The sequence below is a fragment of the Aspergillus pseudodeflectus genome, assembly GCF_044049435.1.
Source record: "Aspergillus pseudodeflectus strain CBS 756.74 chromosome Unknown BJX68scaffold_55, whole genome shotgun sequence".
NCBI lineage: Eukaryota > Fungi > Ascomycota > Eurotiomycetes > Eurotiales > Aspergillaceae > Aspergillus > Aspergillus pseudodeflectus.
The window spans coordinates 62,250-83,500 of NW_027263831.1; the positions used below are offsets into that span (position 1 = coordinate 62,250).

General features: G+C 51.7%; 10 protein-coding genes across 10 annotated transcripts; 3 read left to right on the forward strand and 7 right to left on the reverse strand.

Annotated features, from left to right (window-relative positions):
• Nucleotides 1–107: 107 nt before the first annotated feature.
• On the reverse strand, nucleotides 108–1,635 carry BJX68DRAFT_169111 (putative ATP binding protein). The gene is made up of 2 exons (XM_071037024.1): nucleotides 1,497–1,635; nucleotides 108–1,424 (listed from the first exon to the last, which is right to left on the reverse strand). The coding sequence occupies exons 1-2, from the start codon at nucleotides 1,537–1,539 to the stop codon at nucleotides 259–261; spliced, it is 1,209 nt and encodes a 402-aa protein (XP_070894740.1). The 5' UTR covers nucleotides 1,540–1,635; the 3' UTR covers nucleotides 108–258.
• Nucleotides 1,636–1,764: 129 nt separating this feature from the next.
• On the forward strand, nucleotides 1,765–4,331 carry BJX68DRAFT_245083 (putative cell cycle control protein (Cwf19)). Its single transcript, XM_071041443.1, has 2 exons — nucleotides 1,765–3,101; nucleotides 3,150–4,331. The coding sequence occupies exons 1-2, from the start codon at nucleotides 1,803–1,805 to the stop codon at nucleotides 3,969–3,971; spliced, it is 2,121 nt and encodes a 706-aa protein (XP_070894741.1). The 5' UTR covers nucleotides 1,765–1,802; the 3' UTR covers nucleotides 3,972–4,331.
• A 35-nt stretch (nucleotides 4,332–4,366) lies between these two features.
• Nucleotides 4,367–5,987, forward strand: BJX68DRAFT_245086 (D-mandelate dehydrogenase-like dehydrogenase). The gene is made up of 6 exons (XM_071041444.1): nucleotides 4,367–4,524; nucleotides 4,603–4,675; nucleotides 4,738–4,952; nucleotides 5,023–5,432; nucleotides 5,485–5,724; nucleotides 5,817–5,987. The coding sequence occupies exons 2-6, from the start codon at nucleotides 4,632–4,634 to the stop codon at nucleotides 5,913–5,915; spliced, it is 1,008 nt and encodes a 335-aa protein (XP_070894742.1). The 5' UTR covers nucleotides 4,367–4,524; nucleotides 4,603–4,631; the 3' UTR covers nucleotides 5,916–5,987.
• Nucleotides 5,988–6,292: 305 nt separating this feature from the next.
• Nucleotides 6,293–7,966, reverse strand: BJX68DRAFT_169162 (putative C6 finger domain protein). The gene is made up of 2 exons (XM_071037026.1): nucleotides 7,329–7,966; nucleotides 6,293–7,276 (listed from the first exon to the last, which is right to left on the reverse strand). Exons 1-2 carry the CDS (start codon nucleotides 7,705–7,707, stop codon nucleotides 6,417–6,419), a joined length of 1,239 nt encoding a protein of 412 aa, XP_070894743.1. The 5' UTR covers nucleotides 7,708–7,966; the 3' UTR covers nucleotides 6,293–6,416.
• Nucleotides 7,881–9,351, reverse strand: BJX68DRAFT_169141 (uncharacterized protein). Its single transcript, XM_071037025.1, has one exon. It carries the CDS (start codon nucleotides 9,018–9,020, stop codon nucleotides 8,055–8,057), a length of 966 nt encoding a protein of 321 aa, XP_070894744.1. The 5' UTR covers nucleotides 9,021–9,351; the 3' UTR covers nucleotides 7,881–8,054.
• A 517-nt stretch (nucleotides 9,352–9,868) lies between these two features.
• Nucleotides 9,869–11,698, reverse strand: BJX68DRAFT_245092 (putative formin binding protein). The gene is made up of 2 exons (XM_071041445.1): nucleotides 11,433–11,698; nucleotides 9,869–11,351 (listed from the first exon to the last, which is right to left on the reverse strand). Exons 1-2 carry the CDS (start codon nucleotides 11,454–11,456, stop codon nucleotides 10,527–10,529), a joined length of 849 nt encoding a protein of 282 aa, XP_070894745.1. The 5' UTR covers nucleotides 11,457–11,698; the 3' UTR covers nucleotides 9,869–10,526.
• A 213-nt stretch (nucleotides 11,699–11,911) lies between these two features.
• Nucleotides 11,912–14,020, reverse strand: BJX68DRAFT_245093 (putative tubulin-specific chaperone). The gene is made up of 4 exons (XM_071041446.1): nucleotides 13,770–14,020; nucleotides 13,226–13,679; nucleotides 13,076–13,166; nucleotides 11,912–13,030 (listed from the first exon to the last, which is right to left on the reverse strand). Exons 1-4 carry the CDS (start codon nucleotides 13,939–13,941, stop codon nucleotides 11,936–11,938), a joined length of 1,812 nt encoding a protein of 603 aa, XP_070894746.1. The 5' UTR covers nucleotides 13,942–14,020; the 3' UTR covers nucleotides 11,912–11,935.
• Nucleotides 14,021–14,045: 25 nt separating this feature from the next.
• BJX68DRAFT_169186 (spliceosome assembly protein PRP11) lies at nucleotides 14,046–15,085 on the forward strand. The gene is made up of 2 exons (XM_071037027.1): nucleotides 14,046–14,160; nucleotides 14,226–15,085. The coding sequence occupies exons 1-2, from the start codon at nucleotides 14,149–14,151 to the stop codon at nucleotides 14,925–14,927; spliced, it is 714 nt and encodes a 237-aa protein (XP_070894747.1). The 5' UTR covers nucleotides 14,046–14,148; the 3' UTR covers nucleotides 14,928–15,085.
• BJX68DRAFT_245095 (serine/threonine protein kinase CBK1) lies at nucleotides 15,066–17,983 on the reverse strand. Its single transcript, XM_071041447.1, has 4 exons — nucleotides 16,976–17,983; nucleotides 16,407–16,910; nucleotides 15,862–16,338; nucleotides 15,066–15,811 (listed from the first exon to the last, which is right to left on the reverse strand). The coding sequence occupies exons 1-4, from the start codon at nucleotides 17,596–17,598 to the stop codon at nucleotides 15,499–15,501; spliced, it is 1,917 nt and encodes a 638-aa protein (XP_070894748.1). The 5' UTR covers nucleotides 17,599–17,983; the 3' UTR covers nucleotides 15,066–15,498.
• Nucleotides 17,984–18,402: 419 nt separating this feature from the next.
• On the reverse strand, nucleotides 18,403–21,229 carry BJX68DRAFT_169371 (uncharacterized protein). Its single transcript, XM_071037031.1, has 5 exons — nucleotides 20,707–21,229; nucleotides 19,364–20,640; nucleotides 18,863–19,312; nucleotides 18,699–18,815; nucleotides 18,403–18,646 (listed from the first exon to the last, which is right to left on the reverse strand). Exons 1-5 carry the CDS (start codon nucleotides 20,789–20,791, stop codon nucleotides 18,575–18,577), a joined length of 2,001 nt encoding a protein of 666 aa, XP_070894749.1. The 5' UTR covers nucleotides 20,792–21,229; the 3' UTR covers nucleotides 18,403–18,574.
• Nucleotides 21,230–21,251: the final 22 nt, after the last annotated feature.

Consider the following 21,251-nt stretch of genomic DNA (forward strand, 5'->3'; position numbering starts at 1 on the left):
CCCAGGGCCGAGCTGGGGTGGGTGGGAATGCCGAAATAGGTCTTGCTCGAGAGTCATTCTATGAACCAGACTGTACCTACAAACCAATAGATGAATCTTCGAAAACTACCTCATGGCAGCGGAGGTGCACCTTTTTATCTAAATACAAATAAATCCTTCTAACGTGAATGCGGAAAGGGAGAACGCCTCAGGGCGGAACGGAAAACGCCATGGCACCAGAAATGACAAAATAAGGGCATAACAACCCGAAACACAGCACTACCGGTTAAGGTTGCTCTTGTGTAAGTACCGCGCGAAGCTGAAATCCTCATCAGACTGCCCGGCATTTGAACCCGCCAGTGCACTTTGATACCGCTGGCTGAGGCCTTCGTCGTCACCAGCCCGAGGAACATTCGACTCGTCGTCGCTATCGTCTGATTCCAGGTCGTAGGCTTTCCCAACCGCTGCTGTCCTTTCTTCCTCTTCTTCTTCGGCTTCGCTGACTGTCTCCGGCTCGTCTTTGCCCTTTGTCTGACGAGAGCTTGAGAGGTTCATGTCCTTCATGAGTTTGCCGAGTTCGACTTCTCGCTGGTTTGCTTGCTTCTCCTCACGTTCCTTCTTTCTCTTCTCGAGCTCCGGCTTATAGTCACGTTCAAACTCCTGGCGCTTTTCCTCAACGGCCTCGAAAAACTCGTCGATTCCCTCTCCCGTCATCGCGCTGACACCGACAACATTCAAATGCCGATAAAACTCCTCAAGCATAAGACTCATGCTGTTCAACAACGATCCCATATATCCACTTCCAGACCCAAATCCTCCTGCTCCACCCTCCGTCCCAAACTGACCCGACTCTTCCTCCTCGCGGAGCGCCTGCTGGAACGCATCGAAATCCGTCATCCACTCCTTCGCAAACTCTGCATCCTGCACATCAGTCTTATTAAACACCAGAATCATCGGCAGCTTCGTCTTATACAATATACTGCACGCATATAGCATATTACTCATAAATGTACTCGTCGAGCTCGTGCGGGGCGTATCGATAATATACGCAATAACCGTCGGGAACGATGACGCCAGCGTCTCGAGCAGGATACTTCCCGAAGCACTCCAGACAAAGACCTCAATCTGTCCGGGGGTGTCAACAAGGATATGATTCGGGGTTTTCGCATTCGGGGTCGCCGGGTTCGGAGCTGTTCGCTTTTCCAGTAACGCGATGATCTGGTCGACTTTTGTAGCGAAGAGGTTGAGGGATGTGAGGATTCCCCCGTTGGGGCCGAGGTTATATTGCTTCATGACTTCTTTGTAGTTGATGCTGTCGCGGATGTCGATGTTGCTTTCGAAGGGGACGGTGTGCACGGCGGGGTCGAGGTTTATGACGTAGGGGGGTTGTTTTTTCGAGTGCAGGTGTGAGTTTATACGTTGCATGAAGGTGGTTTTCCCTGAGCCTGTTGGGGCAGTGTTTGTTTAGCAAATGTCTTCTTTCTGAGATATATGGCGATGGCGAGGGGTGTACGAACCGGCCATGCCGACGCAGACGACGGAGACGGGGGTTGTCGCCATGATGGTGGGTATCGGGGTTTGCTCTCCTTTGAAATTAAAAGGCTCAAGATATCCGGAGTGAGAAAGAGCAGATTTCAAGTCAATCGACTATGTTCTCCACGCAAAGATGATGACGATAAAAATGTCTTTTGGCGACAAAAATGAGGGGAAAGTGCCGGAAGGCGGTGAGAAGAAAAACGGTCTCGACCGTTTCGCGACGTCATTATTCCAGCTCTGCATTCACCTCATCATCACAACAACAAAAGAGCTGATTCACTTCGAAGATGACGCTCGAGGATTTCGAAAAATCCCTTGCCGAGGAGCGCGAGAAGGAGAAGAGGCACGAGAAGAGTGACAGGGAGAAACATCGGCATCGGCATCGCGACGACCGCGACAGGGACCGAGAAAGGGACCGAGACAGAGATCGGGATCGAAGTAGAGAGCGTCGGCATCGGCACCATCGGTCTCATCGACACCGTTCAAGGTCTGGAGAGAGGGAATCGCGGCATCGGGATGATGATGGTCACCGGCATAAGCGGTCGCGGCATACATCCGATCACGACGACCGGGAGCACAAACGTCGGCACCGGGAAAGTCGCGGCGAGGAGAAGGAAGCTCCGGTAGCGGAGGTTGTCCAGGAAGAGCCTACGAAGTTGAAGCGCGATGCGTGGATGGAAGCGCCCTCCGCGCTGGACATCGATTACGTTCACCGACGCGACACGACACGGTTAGAGGAGGAACCGAAGGCGCAGATGCTACAAGCCGACTTTGAGCTTAAAATCCATGATCGCGAACTGAATGCACATTTGCGGGATCTGAAGGATGGAAAAGTGCTTGAGGAGATTGAGAATGAGCCTGCGGCCCACGAGGTCAACTATACATTCGGTGATAGGGGCTCAGGATGGAGGATGACGAAGCTCAAGGGGGTGTACCGGGAAGCGGAAGAGAGTGGACGGCCTGTAGAAGAAGTTGCTATCGAGCGCTTCGGCGACCTTCGTTCCTTCGACGATGCCCGCGAGGAAGAGGCCGAGTTGGATCGCCGGGAAACGTACGGAGAGGGTTATGTCGGGAAAGAGAAACCGTCGGGAGAACTCTTCCAGGAGCGAAAGCTAAAAGAGAATGTCCATCGCGATCCGCATGAACATCTCCGGGATCCGGAGAAAGAGTTTAGTGCTCGTGGGCAGGGCATGACCATGGAGACGGAGCCTCCCGTGCGAACTACGCAACATCTCGACTTGACAGCGCTGAACAAGCTGAAGGCGCAGATGATGAGAGCAAAACTCAAGGGTGCTCCGGATGCAGCTGAGCTCGAAGCGAGATATAATGCCGCCGCTGCCTTGATGGCGAACCGAAAGGAACCGGACGTTACGGTTCTAGGAGTCATGGAGAACAGGATGCTTGCTGGGAAGCGGAATGAGGTTAAGGCTGTCGAGACGAGGCGAGGCTTGGAACGAGGAAAGGTGGAGGAGAACGAAGATATGACAATTGAGGATATGGTGCAAGAGGAGCGCAGGACCCGCGGCCAGTTTGGCGGAGAAGGACGACGTCTTGCGGAACGGATATCCAAAGATGCGAAGTTCGAGGTATTTTTGCCATGACCTTTATAGGTTGAGTGCTGCTAACTTTCACAGAACGATCTGGAGTACATGGATGACAACGCGTCTAAACTCGCCCGGCGAGTACACCGATCAGAAATTGACATCAAAAACACCACGATCAACGAGCTACAGAAGATGAACCGCATTCTAGACAACTGCCCTCTATGCCACCACGAGGAAACAAACACCCCTCCAATCGCACCTATAGTATCACTCGCCACGCGTGTGTTTTTGACCCTCCCTACAGAGCCGGAAATAAGTCCCGGAAGTGCTACAATCGTCCCGATCCAGCACCGAACAAACCTCCTAGAATGCGACGACGACGAATGGGAGGAAATCCGAAACTTCATGAAGAGCCTCACCCGCATGTACCACGAACAAGGCCGCGATGTCATCTTCTACGAGAACGCCGCAGCGCCCAGCCGGAAGCGGCACGCATCCATGGAAGCTGTGCCCCTCCCCTACAGCCTCGGAGAGACATCACCCGCATTCTTTAAAGAAGCAATCCTCTCTGCAGACGAGGAGTGGACGCAGCACCGCAAACTGATCGACACCCTTGCCAAGTCGAAGCAGGGTCTCGGCCGGAACGCCTTCCGACGCACCCTCGCAAAGGAAATGCCCTATTTCCACGTCTGGTTCCAGCTCGATGGCGGGCTAGGGCATATCGTCGAGGACTCAAACCGCTGGCCAAAGGGCGATCTCTTCGTGCGTGAAGTCATCGGTGGAATGCTGGATGTAGGCCCCGAGGTGATCAAGCGGCAGGGGCGCTGGACTCGGGGAGGAGACCGGCGCGTGGCCGGGTTCCAGAGCCGATGGAGGAAGTTCGATTGGACTAGGGTTCTTGTAGAAGGGTGAACTAGCATCCTGGCGCACTGGAAATACGCACTTTGTATAGTAATATTTCCCTGAAACTAGCGCTTGCCTCCCAAGCATTGAATATATACCTAACTGCGCCAGAATTGCTAGTTCCGCGTCATCGGCATTCTTCCGATACGGTAGACATCCCCCTCTCTCCTCTACCATGACCATTTCCTATCGCCAAATAGATTGCCGCGGAAAGAAACCCCCGGTCTGCCGGCCGATACCTGCGCCTATTGGAGAGAAGACTCCAATCGCGAATCATGAGTCAGAGAGGCGACGACAGAGCGCAGAGCGAGCAGCCTACCTTCGGGGGATTTCATCGCGACGATAAGCAAAGGGTGGGGCCCGCGGGGGAGTCGAGGCCGGCTCTCCAACTTTCTTCTTCTTTTCTTCACCCTCGCCTGCCGTTCTTTGTTTTTTTCTTGATTCTTCACTGCTCTCTACTTGTCGGTGTCTTTCTTCTCTGTTCTTATATATACCCAGTTTCAGGTTCATTTGACGCGTTGCGCTGCAATTAGCCCCTCGTTACCCCTCATCACTCTATCAGGTACGTATAAACACCTGTCACCAGCTGATACCCCATGACTCAATCGGCCCTATTCCAGTCTATTCTAACAAGCTGCAGATAGACGACAAAGGTTAAATATTCTCAAGATGTGCGCAAAACCAAAAGCACTCCTCCTCGGCAAATTTGACCAGTATGTCACAACAGCCCTCCTGCTCCCCCAAGTCTCGACCTAACGTGTCTCGAACTATCCAGTGCCCAAAAGACCTGGGATTCCCTCAGTTCAATCGCGGAGCTCGTCACACCAGCTGCAACAAACCGCGCTGACTTCATCGAAGAATGCAAGTCCGGGAAACTTGACGGCGTCGTCGTGGCATACCGCACCTTCGACTCCGTCTCAATAACAGGTCTCATCGATGAGGAACTCGTCAGTGTCCTGCCAAAGAGTCTGCAGTTCCTCGCGCACTGCGGTGCGTTATTCCCCATCCCTTCCTCATACTCCTCTTCTCCGCGTGCAGCGCACTCTAATGCACTTTCTAGGAGCCGGCTACGACCAAGTTGACGTCCACGCCTGCACAGCACGCAACCCACCCCTCCGCGTCTCCAACGTTCCCACAGCCGTCGACGACGCAACGGCCGACGTAAACATGTTCCTAATCCTCGGCGCACTGCGCAACTTCAACTACGGCATGCACCATCTGCGGCAGGGCTCCTTCAAGGGCTCTCCGCTTCCACGCCTTGGCCACGACCCTGAGGGCAAGGTTCTGGGTATCCTGGGCATGGGCGGGATTGGCCGCAACCTGAAGAAAAAGGCCGAGGCGTTTGGGATGAAGGTTGTGTATCATAATCGGCGGCAGTTGAGTGAGGAGCTTGCGGCCGGTGCGAAGTATGTGTCATTTGAGGAGTTGTTGAGTGGGAGTGATGTGATTAGCTTGAATTTGCCGTTGAATGTGGGTTCCTCTTTGCTTTTCTTCTATAAGACTGCCTTGCTAACGAGAGCAGAAACACACCCGGCACATCATCGGCAAGCCCGAATTCGAAAAGATGAAGGACGGCGTCGTCATTGTGAACACTGCCCGTGGCGCAGTGATGGACGAGGACGCCCTCGTTCAAGCCCTCGCTAGCGGGAAGGTCTACTCCGCTGGTTTGGACGTCTTCGAGGAGGAACCCAAGGTGCATCCGGGACTTGTCGCAAATCCAAATGTCTTGCTAGTGCCGCATATGGGGACGTGGACTGTTGAGGTGAGTAAACTTTTCCTTCCCTTCCTTTCTCTTTGCCGTCCTTCGGACTTTGGGGGGTAGCTATAGAACAGGAGCTGACGTACCGCGCATAGACACAAACTGCTATGGAGGAATGGGCGATTGAGAACGTGCGCCTGGCGCTTGAGACGGGGAAGCTGAAGAGTCCCGTAATTGAGCAGGCAGATCTATGAGTATAGACAGAGATTTGCCGGGCCTAGAGATTTGTACATAGATTCCAACTAAGCTAATCTGAGCTCTGGATAACCTTTATAAAAAAACGTTTGATTGAAGTTTGAGGTAGCCAAGGCATCACATGAAACGACCATGTGGGTCTGGACTTGGAAATGGAAATGCATTCTAAAAGCACAGCAGCCGGAACGCCTTCGTGGTACCATGTCACTCCCAGCTGAATAGAATCGAAGAAAGGAAAGAAACTCCGGCCCATGAAAACATCTTCCGTTCAAAGTAGACAAAGTGACGGAAGAACATGATATCGAAAATGGGATATATAGGCATTCAACACCAAAGCGCACAGCACCAGTGATGATAGGTCGACGCAAACAAGTCGTGGTAGTCCTAAGTCAGATAATCATTAACACGGCAAAGCCTGCCACAAGACGCTGTTTTTTCTCATGTTACAATTAAGAAGATTCGTATCGGATGGAATGAGAAATATATGGTATGCCCATATTTTATTCTCGAGAAACGAACCAGGATCGGACGACCATGCCGCATAAGCGTTTGACCACTTGTGTCGTGCCCTTGCCGCCGGCCTCTTGTTCAAGGAACTTTTGCGCGACATAAAGCTTCGCACCGGCATCCTTTTCATTCGTCGTGATTGGTTGAGGGAAGCTGTGCGGGAAGTCGGCCCATCGCTGGCCCAAGTGTCGCGCAATCGCAATCGAGTAGATGACGTCCCGGTTCTCGTGCGTATCTAGAAGTGTTCGGCAACGCGACAGTGTATCATCGATCTCTTTTGCAGCGCTGGCCTCGTTGTCGTGAAGGGTCAAGAAGAAACCAATCGCGCTCCAGAAATCCAGCTGTCGCCGCACCAGTTGATCAGGCATTGTCGGCGGATCAGCAGCGGGCTCTCGCGCCGGGAACTGGGAAAGCGGGTTTGAATCTAGGTGGTCGCCGGTAATCATGGCTTCAATCACGTCAAGCCGCTTGGTCGCGACCAAAAGGTCATAGTCTTGCTGGCTTCCGTTGGAGACGTTCATCACATGGCGGCATAGCGTCATGGTACTCCAGACCACAGACGCTTCAAAGCTTTCCAGTTGCGCAATAACGTTAGGATCGCCCAGATCTCCGTTGAATGCCTCGATCAATGCAGAGTACTCCGCCATCAATTGAGCATTGGCCATGAGGTGGCTCATGGCCTTCTCAGTGAACCACCGCGTTTCAAAGAACTTATCAATAGCGGGCGCGTATGTCGCTTGGAAAACGGCTTGGATTTCTTCAAGACGGTTCGGCGGAAGGGTAGTGATAGGATGGGGAGGGGGAGGTGGGACGCCCCGTAGGGCGAGGAGGTCGCTAATTTGCACTTGTTTTACTAGAAACATATGTCAATGACTTCCAGGACAAAGTTGGAAGCGAGAACTTACACCTGAAGCTCGTTGTCTCCGTGTTCCCCGTCGTTGTTGCCGGGTTGACAGTCGGTTGTAAGCCCCCATCAGGAACATTCTGCACACTAGCCATGTTGTTTGACTGAGTTTGATTATGATTCTGGTTATTGTAGGTGTGATCAATGGGAGTGCCGTAGTCGTAGCGCTCGGCAGATGTAGAAGGAGATTGCGACGGAGCAAAAGGTTGAGACGATGCTGGGACGTAGCCGGGAGGAGCAGCAGGGTAGGAAGGTTGCGGTTGAGGCTGAGGTAAAGAGGCAGAAGGGTCCTGCGGATTCACTACCAGCGACGGCGGGGGATTAGGGGCAGGCTGAATCGCAGAGGGAGTCGGTTGCTTGAAAACAGGGTCGTAGCCCATGCATTCACGCTTGCTCTTGACACAGTTGCGGCAGACGGGATGTCCCTCGTCACACTGCGGGAGGGTATTAGCAAGAGAGGGGGGAAGTTGCAGCAACGAAGCGATGAAATAAAATCAATGGGTAAGACCAAAAATAAGAGAAAGAATAGGTAGGAGGCAGCTGCGCCGGGCAGGGAAGTTGGGGCAAGGGCGACAACAAGCGACAGTAAATGGCGGGGTCTTGGTGGGCTGGACGCGAGCCGAAAGATTTTTGGCAACGCAAGCGAAGCGCAACACAAAGCTACCTAGGTACCTCGCAAGCCCCTCGCGCGTTTCACACCCACCCATCCCTTATTCTCCATGGTGTTTTATTTTTCTCTTGCAAAAGCGATATTATAGGAACTCGATTTACGTACCTTGATGCGTCGTTTGCGACATGTTAAACACCCTGTTTTCGTTCGGCGCTTCACTTCCTTCTTGTGTCTACTTCCCGATAGCATCTTGTTGGAATCGCCCTGCAGCTGATAGTGCATCTGCGCGCCCGAGTTCATACCCATTTGCGATGGGTATCCAGTCATGTATTGGCTGACTGATGCCATCGGCGGCATGGGCGATCCAATGGGTGCCTGCGGAATATGCGAAGGTTGCCCTTGCATCGAATGGTTATTTAGGGGAGGGGAAGCGCTATGATGGTTATGATACATATCCGGCGACTGCTGGTGCATCTGGTTCGGCGGCTGCTGAGGATGGTGTTGCGTTGCCGTGTTCTGCTGCGGAGAATAATGGTGCTGCGGAGCATGCTGTTGCTCATAATGTTGCGGTGGTTGTTGCTGACCAGGAGGCGGCGGGTGTATACCATTTGAAGGTGCCGCGCTGTTCGGGGCAGGGGTCGAAGAAGGCCTGTGCTGCTCCGTAGTATGATCCTCGTGGCCTAGCGTCCCGTTTCCAGCTACGCCATTGCTTGACCCGTCGTGACCCTCGTGGCAGTCGTGAAGATCGTGATCATCGAACCTGTCGAACGAAAAATGCTCATCGGAGCCGTTTAGACCATCCATCGCCGGTAGTGTAGTGTCCAACGGTGGTAATGAAGTATCGATTGGAGGTAGCGCTGGTATCGTCGAGTCAAACGTCGGCAGCGATGTATCTATGGCTGGCAGAGACGTGTCCTCGGCCGGAAGAGTCTTGTCGATTGGAGGAAGGGAAACATCAATACTCGAGTGAGAATGCTCGAAATTATGTGTATTCGGTAGCTCCGAGGTAGGAACATCTTCCGACTCAGAAGCCAATTTTGACTGCTCTTCTGAGGGTTGAGCTGCGTCTGCTGTATCGGCCATCGCGTCGGTGTAGTAGTGCAACGTATCCAAAACAGTAAACTAGAGCGGCTTCCCTGCCTTGGGTTCAATGCGTGTGGTAGTCGATGTGTAATCGAGAATTTGTCCGTTCCCCAAAAGTTATGTCGGCGATATACGGCCCAGTCCGAACTTTTCAAGAAAGCAGTTAGTAAGAATAGTCCAACAAGCACGTATGACCGAACAGCCGTCGGCATAGACCATGAGCCATAGGACGAAAGAGTTATGGAGGGTCTCCGTCGAGCCGGCCGCTGAGAGTGCATCGAAAGAGTCGTGGTCATCGTAAGCGCATCGACGATAAGCGGATATTTCTACAAAGGGTCGCATAGAATATTTCCGAGTCCGAAAGCCCATTATCCGAACGATGGAGTCTGCAGACTTGGCCCGCCTCGAATTGACTCGAATGCGACCGGGGAAGGTTTTTCGACCGCATCGTAGGCCAGCATTTGCGCAGGTCGTGATGCACTCTCTGTCCGCGGCATTCCAACAGATGTTGAGCAGGATGATCTTCTCTTCTAGCCACAGTATTGCCGACGGCTGAATTCTGCTAGAGAAAGAAGATAAAGTGGAGAGGTAACAAAGTCGCGGTGTTGGGGGAGGGATCGGGGAGACAGGTAAAGAGGCCGTTCGAGGCTCTGCTACTCACCATGCACTGGTCAGATAAGCGAAAAGAAGCGAGCCGAAAGAACTATTCCACCAGGACGCTCTATTCGGCACCAAACAAGGTCCGCATCGGGTTGGGAGGGGGAATGGCGGCGTTGCGACGAGGGAAGTTGCGCGATCAGAGGGAAAAGAGAAGAGAAGAGCGAAGATTCAAAGAGCTTCTTCGGGTCCGCCGATGAAGAACGAACAACAGGCCGACTCTCCGGAATTCCTCGAGAGAACCTCAACGGAGAATTTTTTCGACCCCGGCTGTGGCAACTTTGGTTCACATCAACACCTAATTTAGAGAGCTTCTACTAACAATAAATTGTTCCGCATATTGAGGCTGAATTCCTTTTTTTTGGTCCCCACCGCAGTGGTACAAATGCTAGGTATCTTATGTTCTACAATATGTAGCTTCTCTGCCTTTGCGCTTCAAGTTTACCTCAAATATTGGCTTGTTAGAGCCTGACGGCAAGAAAATTCAAGCATAATTCACATATAAAGCATGAAGCTCTCTGTTCTCACACAGAGACTGATAACAACTCAGTGCTCGAGGTAAACTTTCTCAAACTTCTTGAGTTTGTCCCGCAACATGGGCCCTTCTGCATAGGATGGCTACAACCAAGTCAGGCCGCCGATGACCGGTTTGCAGAATGCGGTGCTGCGTAGCGAACCGTGGACCTCTAATCCCAATGCTAATGAGGGGATTTTTAAAGCACGAGGATGCCCCTGGACTCCTTGGCCTGGAATACGCCGATGAACCATCTAGCTGCAATATGGATGTTCTGTGAGTTGCACAGCCAGAATGCAAAGTCTACCTGACTATAAGGGATATTTTTCAGACGGCTATCTCCTCATGGCCTTTGGTTTGCGTTTCTTGAAAACAACGCCTGCAGTTGGTTCTTCTGACTCTTTCGATGCGGGTGGAATAGACGGCTTGTCTCCCGTGGTGTCTTCTTCCTTCGGTAGATGCGTTTGATCAGCGTCTTCGCTGACTGGAGCTCCCTCATTCGCCTGGTCCTCCTCCTTAGCAGATGCACCCTTCTCTGCTTCTGCCCCAGAAATCTTCGCCTTCTTGGCATCCTTCGTAGACGCCAAAAGCGCATCCAGGTCCTCATCCTCCTGAGCACCAGGATACCGCCTCGTAGCCGACCCCCACCCCTTACTCACAAACCGCTCAGCCTCGCGCTTGGCCTCTTCTTCCTCCTCGTCAAGATCATGTTTCCGCTTCCTTACCCCCAGGGTAGACTGCTGTGTCTCCTCCTCATCCTCCGCCCGGATAACCTTCTCCGAGACCGTCTGCCAATCTCCGGCAAGCGCCATATCACGTCGATACTCATCAGGAATCGCAACGCCCATCTCCGCAAGCTGTGCCATTTGCTTCTTTCTCTCTTCCACTGACACCGGTCGTGGCGGCGGGGCCGCTGGTGTTGACGACGCGCCGTTCTTCCATGGCGCTTTGTCCCCAGGTTTCCCAGATACGGATTGCCGTAATCGTTCGACCTCGTCCTTTGCCCGTTGTGCGTCTCGTTGCGATCGCTCGTTGTCGCGGTGAATGTCGCGCAGGAAGCGCTTGAGGTTTCCTTGGTGCTTGCCCGTGGCTTCGTGTTGGGTTCGCTCAAAGGCTGTGTCGCGGATGTAGATCTGGCATTGTTTGCACCAGTATTTCGGCTGTGTAGGTGTTAGAAGTGAGCTGGGAGAGATGGGTCTGTAGGGTGCGCTCGTTGCTCGAATAGCAGAGGTGAAACTTACCGTTGATTTCCAGTATTCAGCCATAGCTTAATCCTCCGACCTCCCGCTCTATTACTCGAGACAGAAGAGATTCCGCGATGGAGGCCTATAGATGTCGTTGAGAATTGATTGAGAGTTGAGAGCAGAGTTGAATGTGGAGAGCTCGATCTCGCCGCGCCGCAGTCAAGTTTCCTATCCTGGTTTGGATGTTGCCGCTTTTACGCATCACGTCCGATCCATATGTCGCAGTCTTCATTGTAGGGTCTATGTTAGTACGTCTGAAATAAAGATTGGTATTCTTATTTTACCTCTAATGAATAAAAAATATATTTTCAGTCTATTTTATAAGAACTGGATTGTTCAATTATTTGGTTTGTGGCAGTGCTGTACAAATGGTTTGGCACAAATATATACTTCAAGAAATAGGGGCTCAATATTTTATGCTTACAAAGCATATAAATGCAAAGCACCTTACATATCTCATTATTCATCATTTAACTCATCATCTATAGGGAGGTTTCTTCTCATGAGCGTGAAGTAAGCTCAATCCGCACCCTCGCCTCAACAAGATCCGATTGAAACCAAAACCCAATATCTTTTGTCGTATCCACGAGCTCGACCTCTCTCTTGACGAACTTGTCATCTTCACCACTCTGTAGCGTGCTCAATTCTTGCCCATCCTCATCTTCACTATCCCATTCATCCTCAATGTCCATGTTTTCTTTGCTGACGGGATCCAGCTCATCCGTTTCCCAAATCAGCCGAAACTCAAACGGAGTCAGGCCGTAGAGTCTGGAGGCGATGGCTTTAACTTGGTATGTATCGTAGGAGCGAGGGATTTCTTTTACTTTGACTCCGTCAGCAGAGCTCGTGTCGTGAGTGTTTCCTGGTCTTAGGTGGAAAGCTATTCGGACTAAGCGCGCTGCGACGGACCGGGGGTTGATGGCGGCGGTCGAGCCAGCTGCTTTAGAGGCTCGTGCGATTAGCGGTTCGCCATATATTTGGCAAAGGTCATGATATCGGGGATGCGCTTTAAGAATATCAGACTCTGCGGTTTCTGGAGATGCCGACAGCTCCTTTCCGATAAGCGATAGGTAGTAGAGTTCTCCGTTGCTGCGATCCTTTTCTGTTATGGTACTATAGTTGAGCACCTGTAATGCAGATATCCGAGATAAAGTCAACATATAAGCCTCATCCACTGTCATAGGTTTCTCAGGCAAGCCGGTGACAGCTGACGGGGCCACAGATTGATTGTACAGAGGGTTTCCGGAGACGCGGAGGTTCTGCAGACCGGGGAAGAGCTGCGGAATTTCATTGATAAACTGCCACGAGTTTATTTTGTTTCGGGATAGGTCCACGGATTGGAGATTGGGAGAGAACTGGAAGGTTTCTTTGGACCCTGTCTCGGCTACCGTCTCAATGCGGCACCCCCTGAGTGATATGTGCCGGAGGCTTTTTAGTAAGGACAAGGTCTTTATTGACCCTAATGAAGTAAAGTCATTATTTCCGAGGATAAGGGTAGTTATCGTATTCGACAATGGTGTTGAGATCAACGAAAGCTGATTTGCTGAAGCCGAAAGAGAAGTGAGTGCTGGAAATCGAGCGGCTGCCGCAGATATCTATACTGGTCAATCTAGCACAGCAAAAGAACCGCAGCCACATACCTGATCCCAAGGAAGAAGCGTATCATCTAGGTGAAGCTCCTCAATCCCTTTGAAGAGCAACTCTCCCACAGCCGAAGCAAATCGATTACCACTGCAGGCTTTGCGTCAGCATACTCCGACCCACTTCACTCACCAACATGCGATACTCACTTCAACCTCAAAAGCTTCAACCGCTCAAGCGAACCACAAACATCTGCCACATTCTCCCAAGCGGTAAACAGATTCCGACTCAAGTCCAGCTCCGTAATCTTCGGACAGATCCGTGCAATCTCGCCCCGTGCTTCCTCGATTTGCTCGCGGCTAGCCTCTTGCGCCAGGACGCCCGCCACGCGCAACCCATCCAGGAGGACAATCTTCAGTTCCTCGAGCTCGGCAAGCTGCTTCCGAATCTTATCGAAGCCAACTTCCTCGGCGATCTTGCCATTGAATTGGATGGGTGGCTCTGAATCTTGCGCTGCATCTGCATCCGCACGAGCTTGCCTTGCGCGGCTCTGCTCAAACTCAGAGGCATACTTCTCACGCAGCGCCTCTATGAAGCCCCGTGGGCCGTCTGCTGGTCGTGACGGACGCACGAATGACCCTGCCGTGGGGTGGTTTCTCAGGCCTGTATTCGATTGTGAGCTGATGTCCAACTCAAAGCTGATGTAGCTATAGTGTGGACACCGAGCATATGTCGGCTATAGGGAATACGTACATGTAAAATACCTCTCCCCCTGATGTTGCCCCGAATGCTTTCCTCTTGTTGGGTCATCCCATTCGACACCAAGCCATTCCCCGGAGGTTCCCTCAACCTTGCCGACATAGCGGATCGTGCACAGATCGCCGTTATAGGAACGACGCTGATTCACCAGCTCATGGTGCGCCATATTGAATCGAAAGATCCAAGATGTAACCTCATAATCTATTCTGAGATAGACCGTCTATAACTTTGTTGATCGAAGCTGAATCCTCTCCAATCGGAGCCCGGTCTATCCGCTTATGTAATCTCCAACTCGAATTTCCGCAAAGCTTCAACTCCGCGACATATCAAACACCTCCACTCGTCCCTCATCTACTACATCTCCATCGCCAAAATGGATTACCAGGTACGCACTCACACTACACCAATAACATACTTGATAATGCGATGTGTATACTGATCAGGTAACAGAACCGCGCAGGTTCGAAATTCGGCGGCGGCGGCGTCGCCTCGCACTCCGCAACAAACGCAGACCGACGCGAACGGCTCCGCAAACTCGCCCTCGAAACCATCGACCTCGACAAAGATCCTTACTTCTTCAAGAACCATGTCGGTAGCTTTGAGTGCCGCCTCTGCTTGACCGTCCACCAAAATGACGGCTCGTACCTCGCGCACACCCAAGGGCGGAAGCATCAAACGAACCTCGCTCGCCGTGCCGCCCGCGAGCAGCGCGAAGGGAAGAACCAAGATCCCAACTCTTTACCTGGTGCAATGGGAGTGCAGGTCCGGAAGCAGACGATCAAGATTGGGCGGCCGGGTTATAAGATTACGAAGGTGCGGGATCCGCTGACGAGGCAGTTGGGGCTGTTATTTCAATTGCAGTATCAGGAGATTACGCCTGGTGTAAAGCCGCGGGTGCGGTTTATGAGTGCGTTTGAGCAGAAGGTGGAGGAGCCGCCGGATAAGAGTTTCCAGTACCTGGTTGTTGCGGCCGAGCCGTATCAGACCTGTGGGTTCAAGTTGCAGGCGCGGGAGATTGATCGACGTGAAGGGAGGTATTGGACGTGGTTTGACGAGGATAGCAAGGAGTTTTGGGTGCAGATTATGTTCAAGACGGAGCGTGAGGAGAGGTTCAGCGGTGTGCCTGGGTTGGCGCCGTTGGGGGCTGCTTAAGCGGACAAGGGTTACCAGGAATTTGGGCTGCTGTCTCTATAGCTCTATTGGGTGTGCGTTAGGCGTTTCTCGGGATTCATTGAAAGCAAAATTCAGGTTGTTGACTCCGGCATTTATCAAAAATGGGAATATCTGCGTCTGAAACGCATGTAAATTGTTATTTCATAACCATCAGTGTTCATCGCACCGTCCTGATAGGTTCAAAGAGCCGGTCAATCATGATATGCATGCAGGTAATCGTATGATAAGTTCAACCCTCCAACCGAAACACCGGGGAAAGTGTTTCAGCGCTAGGTACAATGTGTAGCCAGCGACTGTCGGCTTGCGACATGGACGCAAAACATCTAAGAACAGGAAAGCGCGTACATAAATTGAAAGAAGATGCTCATGTGCCCAGTAACACGATATGCGCTATATGCTTGATAAACAACCAATCAACAGGGTCTAAACCGACCGAGACGCTAGCCTAGATGAGCCATTGAAAAGGTATCAACGCAAGCCCGCGCGCTTTCACACTTTCCAAGGACGAATCACCATCGGCTCGTTCAAAATTTCGGAACTGAATCTATGCTTAAGTGGCCTGGAAAGCGTTGAACGCCTTGTAGGTGTAACCGATGAAGGGCAAGCTCATCTCGGCCTCCTGTTCTTCTGGCATAGCACGTGCCTGAGCGCGGTGAATAGCACTTGTGTCCTCCTGAGGGATTTCATCAATCGGGAAGTAGGACACATCGATATTTGAGCTGAGTCTTGGCTCGAAGGGAGCACGGATCTTTCGGAGCTGCTCCCAGACAACTCCGCGGAAGAATGGGTGATTCTTAATCTGAGTGGCGCCACCGTACTGGCCACCTTCGTTTCCAACGCGGTGCTCCGCATCGCAAAGGAAGCTAAATAGAAAGGTTAGCTTCGCAAGCAGAGAGTTCGCGGATGATCATACCTTCGAATCAAGCCCTCGGACTCACGAGACAGGGTCAGTTCCTCAGGGAAGTATAGACAATCTCTCCAGTTAACAATCTTGCGGTAGGTGTCTGTGGTGTCTTCAGCACAGAATGGAGGCCAGCCCACAAGACACTCAAACATGATGGCTCCGACTGACCACCAATCGCAAAGGTAGGTGTATCCTTGGCCGTTGAAGATCTCAGGCGCGATGTAGTCGGGAGTTCCGACGGTCGAGTATGCCATGGCTCTGCGGGACTTTCTCCAAGTGTTAATCTGTCCACGGTTCGACACCGTTAGGTTGATTGCATCGTTGAAATATCCGGAGTTTCGGTTCTTGTCTTTAGATGTGGAGTTCTTCAGTAGGTTCTGGTAGTATGAGTTGTCGTGAGTTTTCTTGCCGCCAGTAGAAAGACCGAAGTCAGTCAATTTAACATGGCCACCACGGTCAAGGAGAATGTTGTCAGGTTTGATGTCTCTGGAAGGCGCGTCATGTCAGTGGGCGTCATCAAAACCACGTGGTGTGTATCTATTAGGAAGCCTTACCGGTGAAGGAAACCCAGCTTGTGGACAGCTTCGATAGCCATCACAATTTCAGCCATGTAGAAGCGGGTAATATCCTCCGAGAAAATTTCGTACTTGATCAGCATCGTCATCAAATCACCACCGGGTAAGAATTCCATCAACAGGTACAGGTATGCAGTGTCCTGGAAGGAGGCGTGGAGCTTGACGAGCCATGGGTTGTCTTTTGAATCGGCCAAGATATCACGCTCTGCGCGGACATGGGCCAATTGGTCCTTCTTAAACATTTCCGACTTGATCAGCGACTTGAGCGCATAGATCTTGCCATCTGTTTTCCTTTGTACAAGCTTAACCTCACCGAAAGCACCCTTTCCAATGATCTTGATCGTCTGGAAGTTGGAGGGAGTCTCGCGAGTTCGAAGGAATCGGAGGAAGGTCGACTCCTTCTTTCCAACCATTTCAGCTTCTTTAACCTTTGCGTCCTGAGGGATACTAGGCTCGCGAATCATCTTGTCGAGTTCCGCCGAACTATCCACGAACCGGGAATTAGCAAATTCAAATACCGCTTATCAAAACATTAGAATGAGACTCACCGCATGTTACGATCACGCGCGCGCTCAATATTCTCTTGAAAGAATACATTGATCAATTCCTTGGCGGCCTTTCCGCGCTTGTGAACGTTCTCCGAGAAGCGCTCTGGGTAACGCTGGAGTTCTTCAGTCTCGGGGGCAGTTCGAGGGCTGCGAGGCATTGGTGGGGCTAAATGACCGGGTTGCTGCTGTTGTCCAGGCGCCGCAGAGCCAGCAGTACGGGGTCTCTGAGCAGGCGAGGCGGCGCGATTGAAGAACCCGGTCCGGTTGGAGGAGTTGAGATCTTGGTTGGAAAATTGTTGGATCAAGCCGTTTGTTCCATCATTGGCGGGGGCGTTGTATCCCATGCGAGACTGGTAGGCCGGTTGAGGGGACTGCAGGTTGGGTTGGCCGTAATGGGGCTGGGCGTAGGCGGCCTGCTGGGGAGCGTAGTGGTTCGGCATGAAATATCCTTGACCGTAAACACCGTTCTGAGCCTCCATGTAGTCCTGCGGACTCTGATTCTGGTAGATCGGCTGGGGAAACGCGGAAGGGGTGGTGGGATACGCGCGATTGTTTGCCGCCGCATTGTTGAAGGCACGTTCATTGTACCCGAAGTTCATGTGGGGACGATTGTTGGGATCCATCTTGAAAGAGTGCCCTCCCGACTGCCGAGATTGGATGAACGTCGAGGGAGGAGATGGAGGGAGGTGGTGAATATAAGGGGTAAAGGGGGTGTTGAGGAGAGGAAGGGGGAGGGGAAGGTTTCGTCAAAAGAAGCGGTGGCTTCAGGAGAGGTTTGAGGGGAAAGGCTGAGTAGGCGCGACTGTTAGTGGAGTGTAGGGAAGGGCTCCCGACTGGGCCTGGAGGAGATCAATCAGGAGGCGATTGAGCACCAGCGGCCGTCTGCTGGTCACAAAAGTAAGGACGAGGCGAGGGGCGATAAGGACCGAGAAAGCGAAAAAGAAAAGTACCCTGGCGGAAAAGCAAAAACGACAGCTAATCCCACTGGCAGCAGAGCCCTTTGTGCTGGCGAGTTGAGAGGAGTCCAGACTACTCTGTCTCGTACACTAACACCGATGGCTACGGCTACGGGAGGCGGTTGGGGCCACCCGTGCCGGGCGATCTCAGTCCTACCACCTGAGAAAACATTCTCAGATGTTCTTTGAAGCAAATCCTTCAAGCTGTATGCTATCTTAAGTTTCCCGCGAGCCACCCGCTGGACTGTCCAACGACCTCGGAGTTGTATGTAAAGTGCATGCACGAGCCGTCCAGCCATTGCTTCTCCCCGGTCATGAAGAACTTTGAACCATCCATGGCTTGGTTCAAACTAAAAGTAAGCATGCTCCATCAACCACTAGTATTCATTCCTGCTTCCGAATAGAACATTTGTTTGCTTTCGGTGCCTGTCCTGAACAGAACTCGCCATCGCGCATTAAAGGGCAATTCGACCTTTATTCCTTGTCAAAGGGACGTACAACATGAAAACTATCATAGACATCCCGCCGATTTCCGATCTCAATATCTCTTGAGCAGCTGATATAACATATTCTCTTGGCTACCGCCCATATAGATGCGCTTTAAAAAAGTCTGCTTGATGGAGCACTACCCGCGATGCTCGCCTCATATATGATGTCGGCCCCAAGGCTTGACTCGCTGCGAGATGATTCCCATATTCTTGATCCCGCCTCTTCCCTAAGTTTCAGGATTAGCATTTGCCTTTCTCTGAGGGCACTTTGCGCGTTACCTCTGTGGAATAGAGGCCAGTGGGGATCGTTCCTGGCGCCGTTTGGAGAACTGTGTACTTTGTTATGCCCAATAAATTGCCCGAGGCTGTCCATTGGTCCTCCCAGTTTGTTGTTAACTAGTTATGTGAGCAGCGAGACCAGATTGTGGTGTTGGTAAACATACCCTGATTCCAGTGACATAGTCTGAGACTGTGGAGGTTTCAACTTCAACTCTTTCGATGTACTCCCCCGCAAAACCATGGATTTCGAATTCCGCCATACCTAGAGCGTTGGCTTGGCGTTGAGAAAGATGCACAGGTCGACATAAAACACCATCCGCCTCGAAATAAAACGTGACATTCAGTAACCGGTCAAGGCCAAACATTGCAGACACACACACCAAGTGCCGCAGACCGGATCCAGAGGAACCCCCGAAATTAGCAAATATCACAGGGCGAAATCCTTTCGAGCTTGACTCCAGCTTCCCAAAGACGGAAGTCTCATTTATGAGTTCCTTAGGAGTAGGAAGTTCGGGGTACCATAGGAAATGATTCCTGATTAGGTCAATCTGCTTCGATTCTTTGGACTTGGGCGCTCGGGTACCCCAGGCGGCCATGTACACCATTTTGTATCCCTGTGTTCGCTTATTAGACTTGATTTTGCTTGGCAGGAAGTGTCTTCTTACATCGAACCCAGCAGACAAGGCAACAATTTCTTCAACAAACACAAGACGCCTGGTCTTTGCCCCAAGCTTAGGGTTTCCATGCCAAGTAGACAGACTATCATCGTCGCGATGGACAATTTGGAGCGCATGAAGTCCGGTTGATCCGACGGAAACAACGAAGCCCTTCAGGGAACTGATGTCAGAGTAACTTGTTGTTCCAGGCGCCGTGACATATCCCAAGCGAATAACGTTCCCGGACATGCCATGGAAGAGATGTAATCCCGCAACGTAGGTCGTTTCCCCATCTTCAATAACTGAGATTCCGATCCGATAGACGTCAGGCGGCACCTCTGTCTTTTCTGGAACTATCGCTTGGGCTGCTGTCTTCGTCTTGAGAGTCTTCGCAACTGTTGGGCCTCCATATACCTCACCCTTGCGGTATCTCGATAGCCGCTGGCCAGTCGACAAGTGCGTGGAGGGGTCTCCGCGGGTAATAGTCAATTTCTCAAGAATCAGTTCCGCGATACACCAGATTCGCAGTCTATTATTTAGGCCGGGGTAGGTTGCAACGATATCTCTTGTCTGCCGATACAGCCAGCGCCAATCGCGGGCACCACGTTTCCCCCAGACTTCGAAAAGAAAACCTCGCTCGTGGTTTGGTCGAAATCTAGAAGACCAAAACATTTGGTCATAGAACAACTGGGTGAATGCCGGAGAGGCCAGTCTAGCCGTGAGCACGGTTGTGGTTGATAGGTAGGACGCTATCTCCTCCACAATCTCCAGAGGTAGACCAGCGAAGCAGTCTTTGTCAGGCGAGCTGCGATATTTCACTGGATTCACGTCGAATGCTTGAGACTGAGAAGAAGTTGTCTTTAGAATATCTTCTATAGGTGACGCAAACGGGCTTCTGTTGATTGTTTGTGTTTCGATGGGCGTACGGGGTGGAGTGTACCATTCTCTCTGTTCCCACGGCCAACGTCCAGGGGCGAGGCAGATTAACCCCTTGTACATGTGGCCCCATGCGTAGCAGGACGATCGTGCAGACCCCTGGGCTCTCGGAACTGACTCAAAGACCTCAACCATCCTGTGCAGAGAGATCGAGGTAGACCCGGCCCTGACCTTGAAGATATCCCAGCACGCATTGTGCATGACAAAACCGAATTGACCATTCGTTTCTTGGATGATTGGAATATTTGCGAAAATCGAGTTCTGCAGGGGGACTTGGAAACTCGATCCGTCTCCGGAGCGCCTTCTCACTAGAGTGCCGGACAGATAGACTCCATCACTCGTGCGATAAACTGTAAACAGTAAGTAACCACTTTTTTTTTTTGGCATAGCACCCAATCAGTCAGGGATTGACGCACTCATGCGGTATCTTTGAAGCCAGGGGTCATTTGGCTCGCCTTCACGGGCTATCCTAAGACCACAGATAATGCACCGGACATTCATCTTGTCCGCGAGAGAGGACAAGATGTCTGTTGAGACCTAAGGGGATGATGCTGAAGCTGTGAACATAGACTCTCATCAGAGGCTTCGCAGGGAAATTCCGAAGACCATCTTACGAGCAATTGCGACCAATTCCCGTTTGGGAAGCTGCCAGGTGCTCCTCGGCCTCTTCGAGGTGCCGCGACTGAGGCCATTCTTTCGGGAAGGAGTCCAGGGTGTCCCATAGTCGAAGGCTCCGTTGTCCAGCATAAGGTTACTCTAGAGCCTCGATTTAGCGTCTTCTTGCCATTGTGAAAGGATGGGATATAGAAGCCTCGTCTGCCTCCATTTCATTGCTTGAACAAGTAGTAGAACATGGCCGCGCGACCAGGTTTGTAGGAGCGCGCTGACAGCTTCCTTGTTCAACAAATAACTCAGAAGTAAAGTGAGTCGAAAAAGGTTCTGACAACAGCAGGTAGATGCC

Bases quoted from the DNA above. Each gene is read 5' to 3' on its own strand.
- BJX68DRAFT_169111 (XM_071037024.1), bottom strand. From the start codon at position 1,539: ATGGCGACAACCCCCGTCTCCGTCGTCTGCGTCGGCATGGCCG. The intron at 1,425-1,496 runs GTTCGTACACCC...CTGCCCCAACAG, and splicing joins CGTCTGCGTCGGCATGGCCG to GCTCAGGGAAAACCACCTTC.
- BJX68DRAFT_245083 (XM_071041443.1), top strand. From the start codon at position 1,803: ATGACGCTCGAGGATTTCGAAAAATCCCTTGCCGAGGAGCGCGAGAAG. The intron at 3,102-3,149 runs GTATTTTTGCCA...TAACTTTCACAG, and splicing joins CCAAAGATGCGAAGTTCGAG to AACGATCTGGAGTACATGGA.
- BJX68DRAFT_245086 (XM_071041444.1), top strand. From the start codon at position 4,632: ATGTGCGCAAAACCAAAAGCACTCCTCCTCGGCAAATTTGACCA. The intron at 4,953-5,022 runs GTGCGTTATTCC...TGCACTTTCTAG, and splicing joins GCAGTTCCTCGCGCACTGCG to GAGCCGGCTACGACCAAGTT. The intron at 5,725-5,816 runs GTGAGTAAACTT...TACCGCGCATAG, and splicing joins TGGGGACGTGGACTGTTGAG to ACACAAACTGCTATGGAGGA.
- BJX68DRAFT_169162 (XM_071037026.1), bottom strand. From the start codon at position 7,707: ATGGGCTACGACCCTGTTTTCAAGCAACCGACTCCCTCTGCGATTCAG. The intron at 7,277-7,328 runs GTAAGTTCTCGC...ATATGTTTCTAG, and splicing joins GGAGACAACGAGCTTCAGGT to TAAAACAAGTGCAAATTAGC.
- BJX68DRAFT_169141 (XM_071037025.1), bottom strand. From the start codon at position 9,020: ATGGCCGATACAGCAGACGCAGCTCAACCCTCAGAAGAGCAGTCAAAA.
- BJX68DRAFT_245092 (XM_071041445.1), bottom strand. From the start codon at position 11,456: ATGGCTGAATACTGGAAATCAACG. The intron at 11,352-11,432 runs GTAAGTTTCACC...ACACCTACACAG, and splicing joins CTGAATACTGGAAATCAACG to CCGAAATACTGGTGCAAACA.
- BJX68DRAFT_245093 (XM_071041446.1), bottom strand. From the start codon at position 13,941: ATGGCGCACCATGAGCTGGTGAATCAGCGTCGTTCCTATAACGGCGAT. The intron at 13,680-13,769 runs GTACGTATTCCC...AATCGAATACAG, and splicing joins GGGGGAGAGGTATTTTACAT to GCCTGAGAAACCACCCCACG. The intron at 13,167-13,225 runs GTGAGTATCGCA...CAAAGCCTGCAG, and splicing joins TTGAAGCTTTTGAGGTTGAA to TGGTAATCGATTTGCTTCGG.
- BJX68DRAFT_245095 (XM_071041447.1), bottom strand. From the start codon at position 17,598: ATGGATCCCAACAATCGTCCCCACATGAACTTCGGGTACAATGAACGT. The intron at 16,911-16,975 runs GTGAGTCTCATT...GTTCGTGGATAG, and splicing joins GCGCGTGATCGTAACATGCG to TTCGGCGGAACTCGACAAGA. The intron at 16,339-16,406 runs GTAAGGCTTCCT...CGCGCCTTCCAG, and splicing joins AAGCTGGGTTTCCTTCACCG to AGACATCAAACCTGACAACA.
- BJX68DRAFT_169371 (XM_071037031.1), bottom strand. From the start codon at position 20,791: ATGAATGTCCGGTGCATTATCTGTGGTCTTAGGATAGCCCGTGAAGGC. The intron at 20,641-20,706 runs GTGCGTCAATCC...TACTGTTTACAG, and splicing joins GCTTCAAAGATACCGCATGA to TTTATCGCACGAGTGATGGA. The intron at 18,647-18,698 runs GTAACGCGCAAA...CCTGAAACTTAG, and splicing joins CTGGCCTCTATTCCACAGAG to GGAAGAGGCGGGATCAAGAA.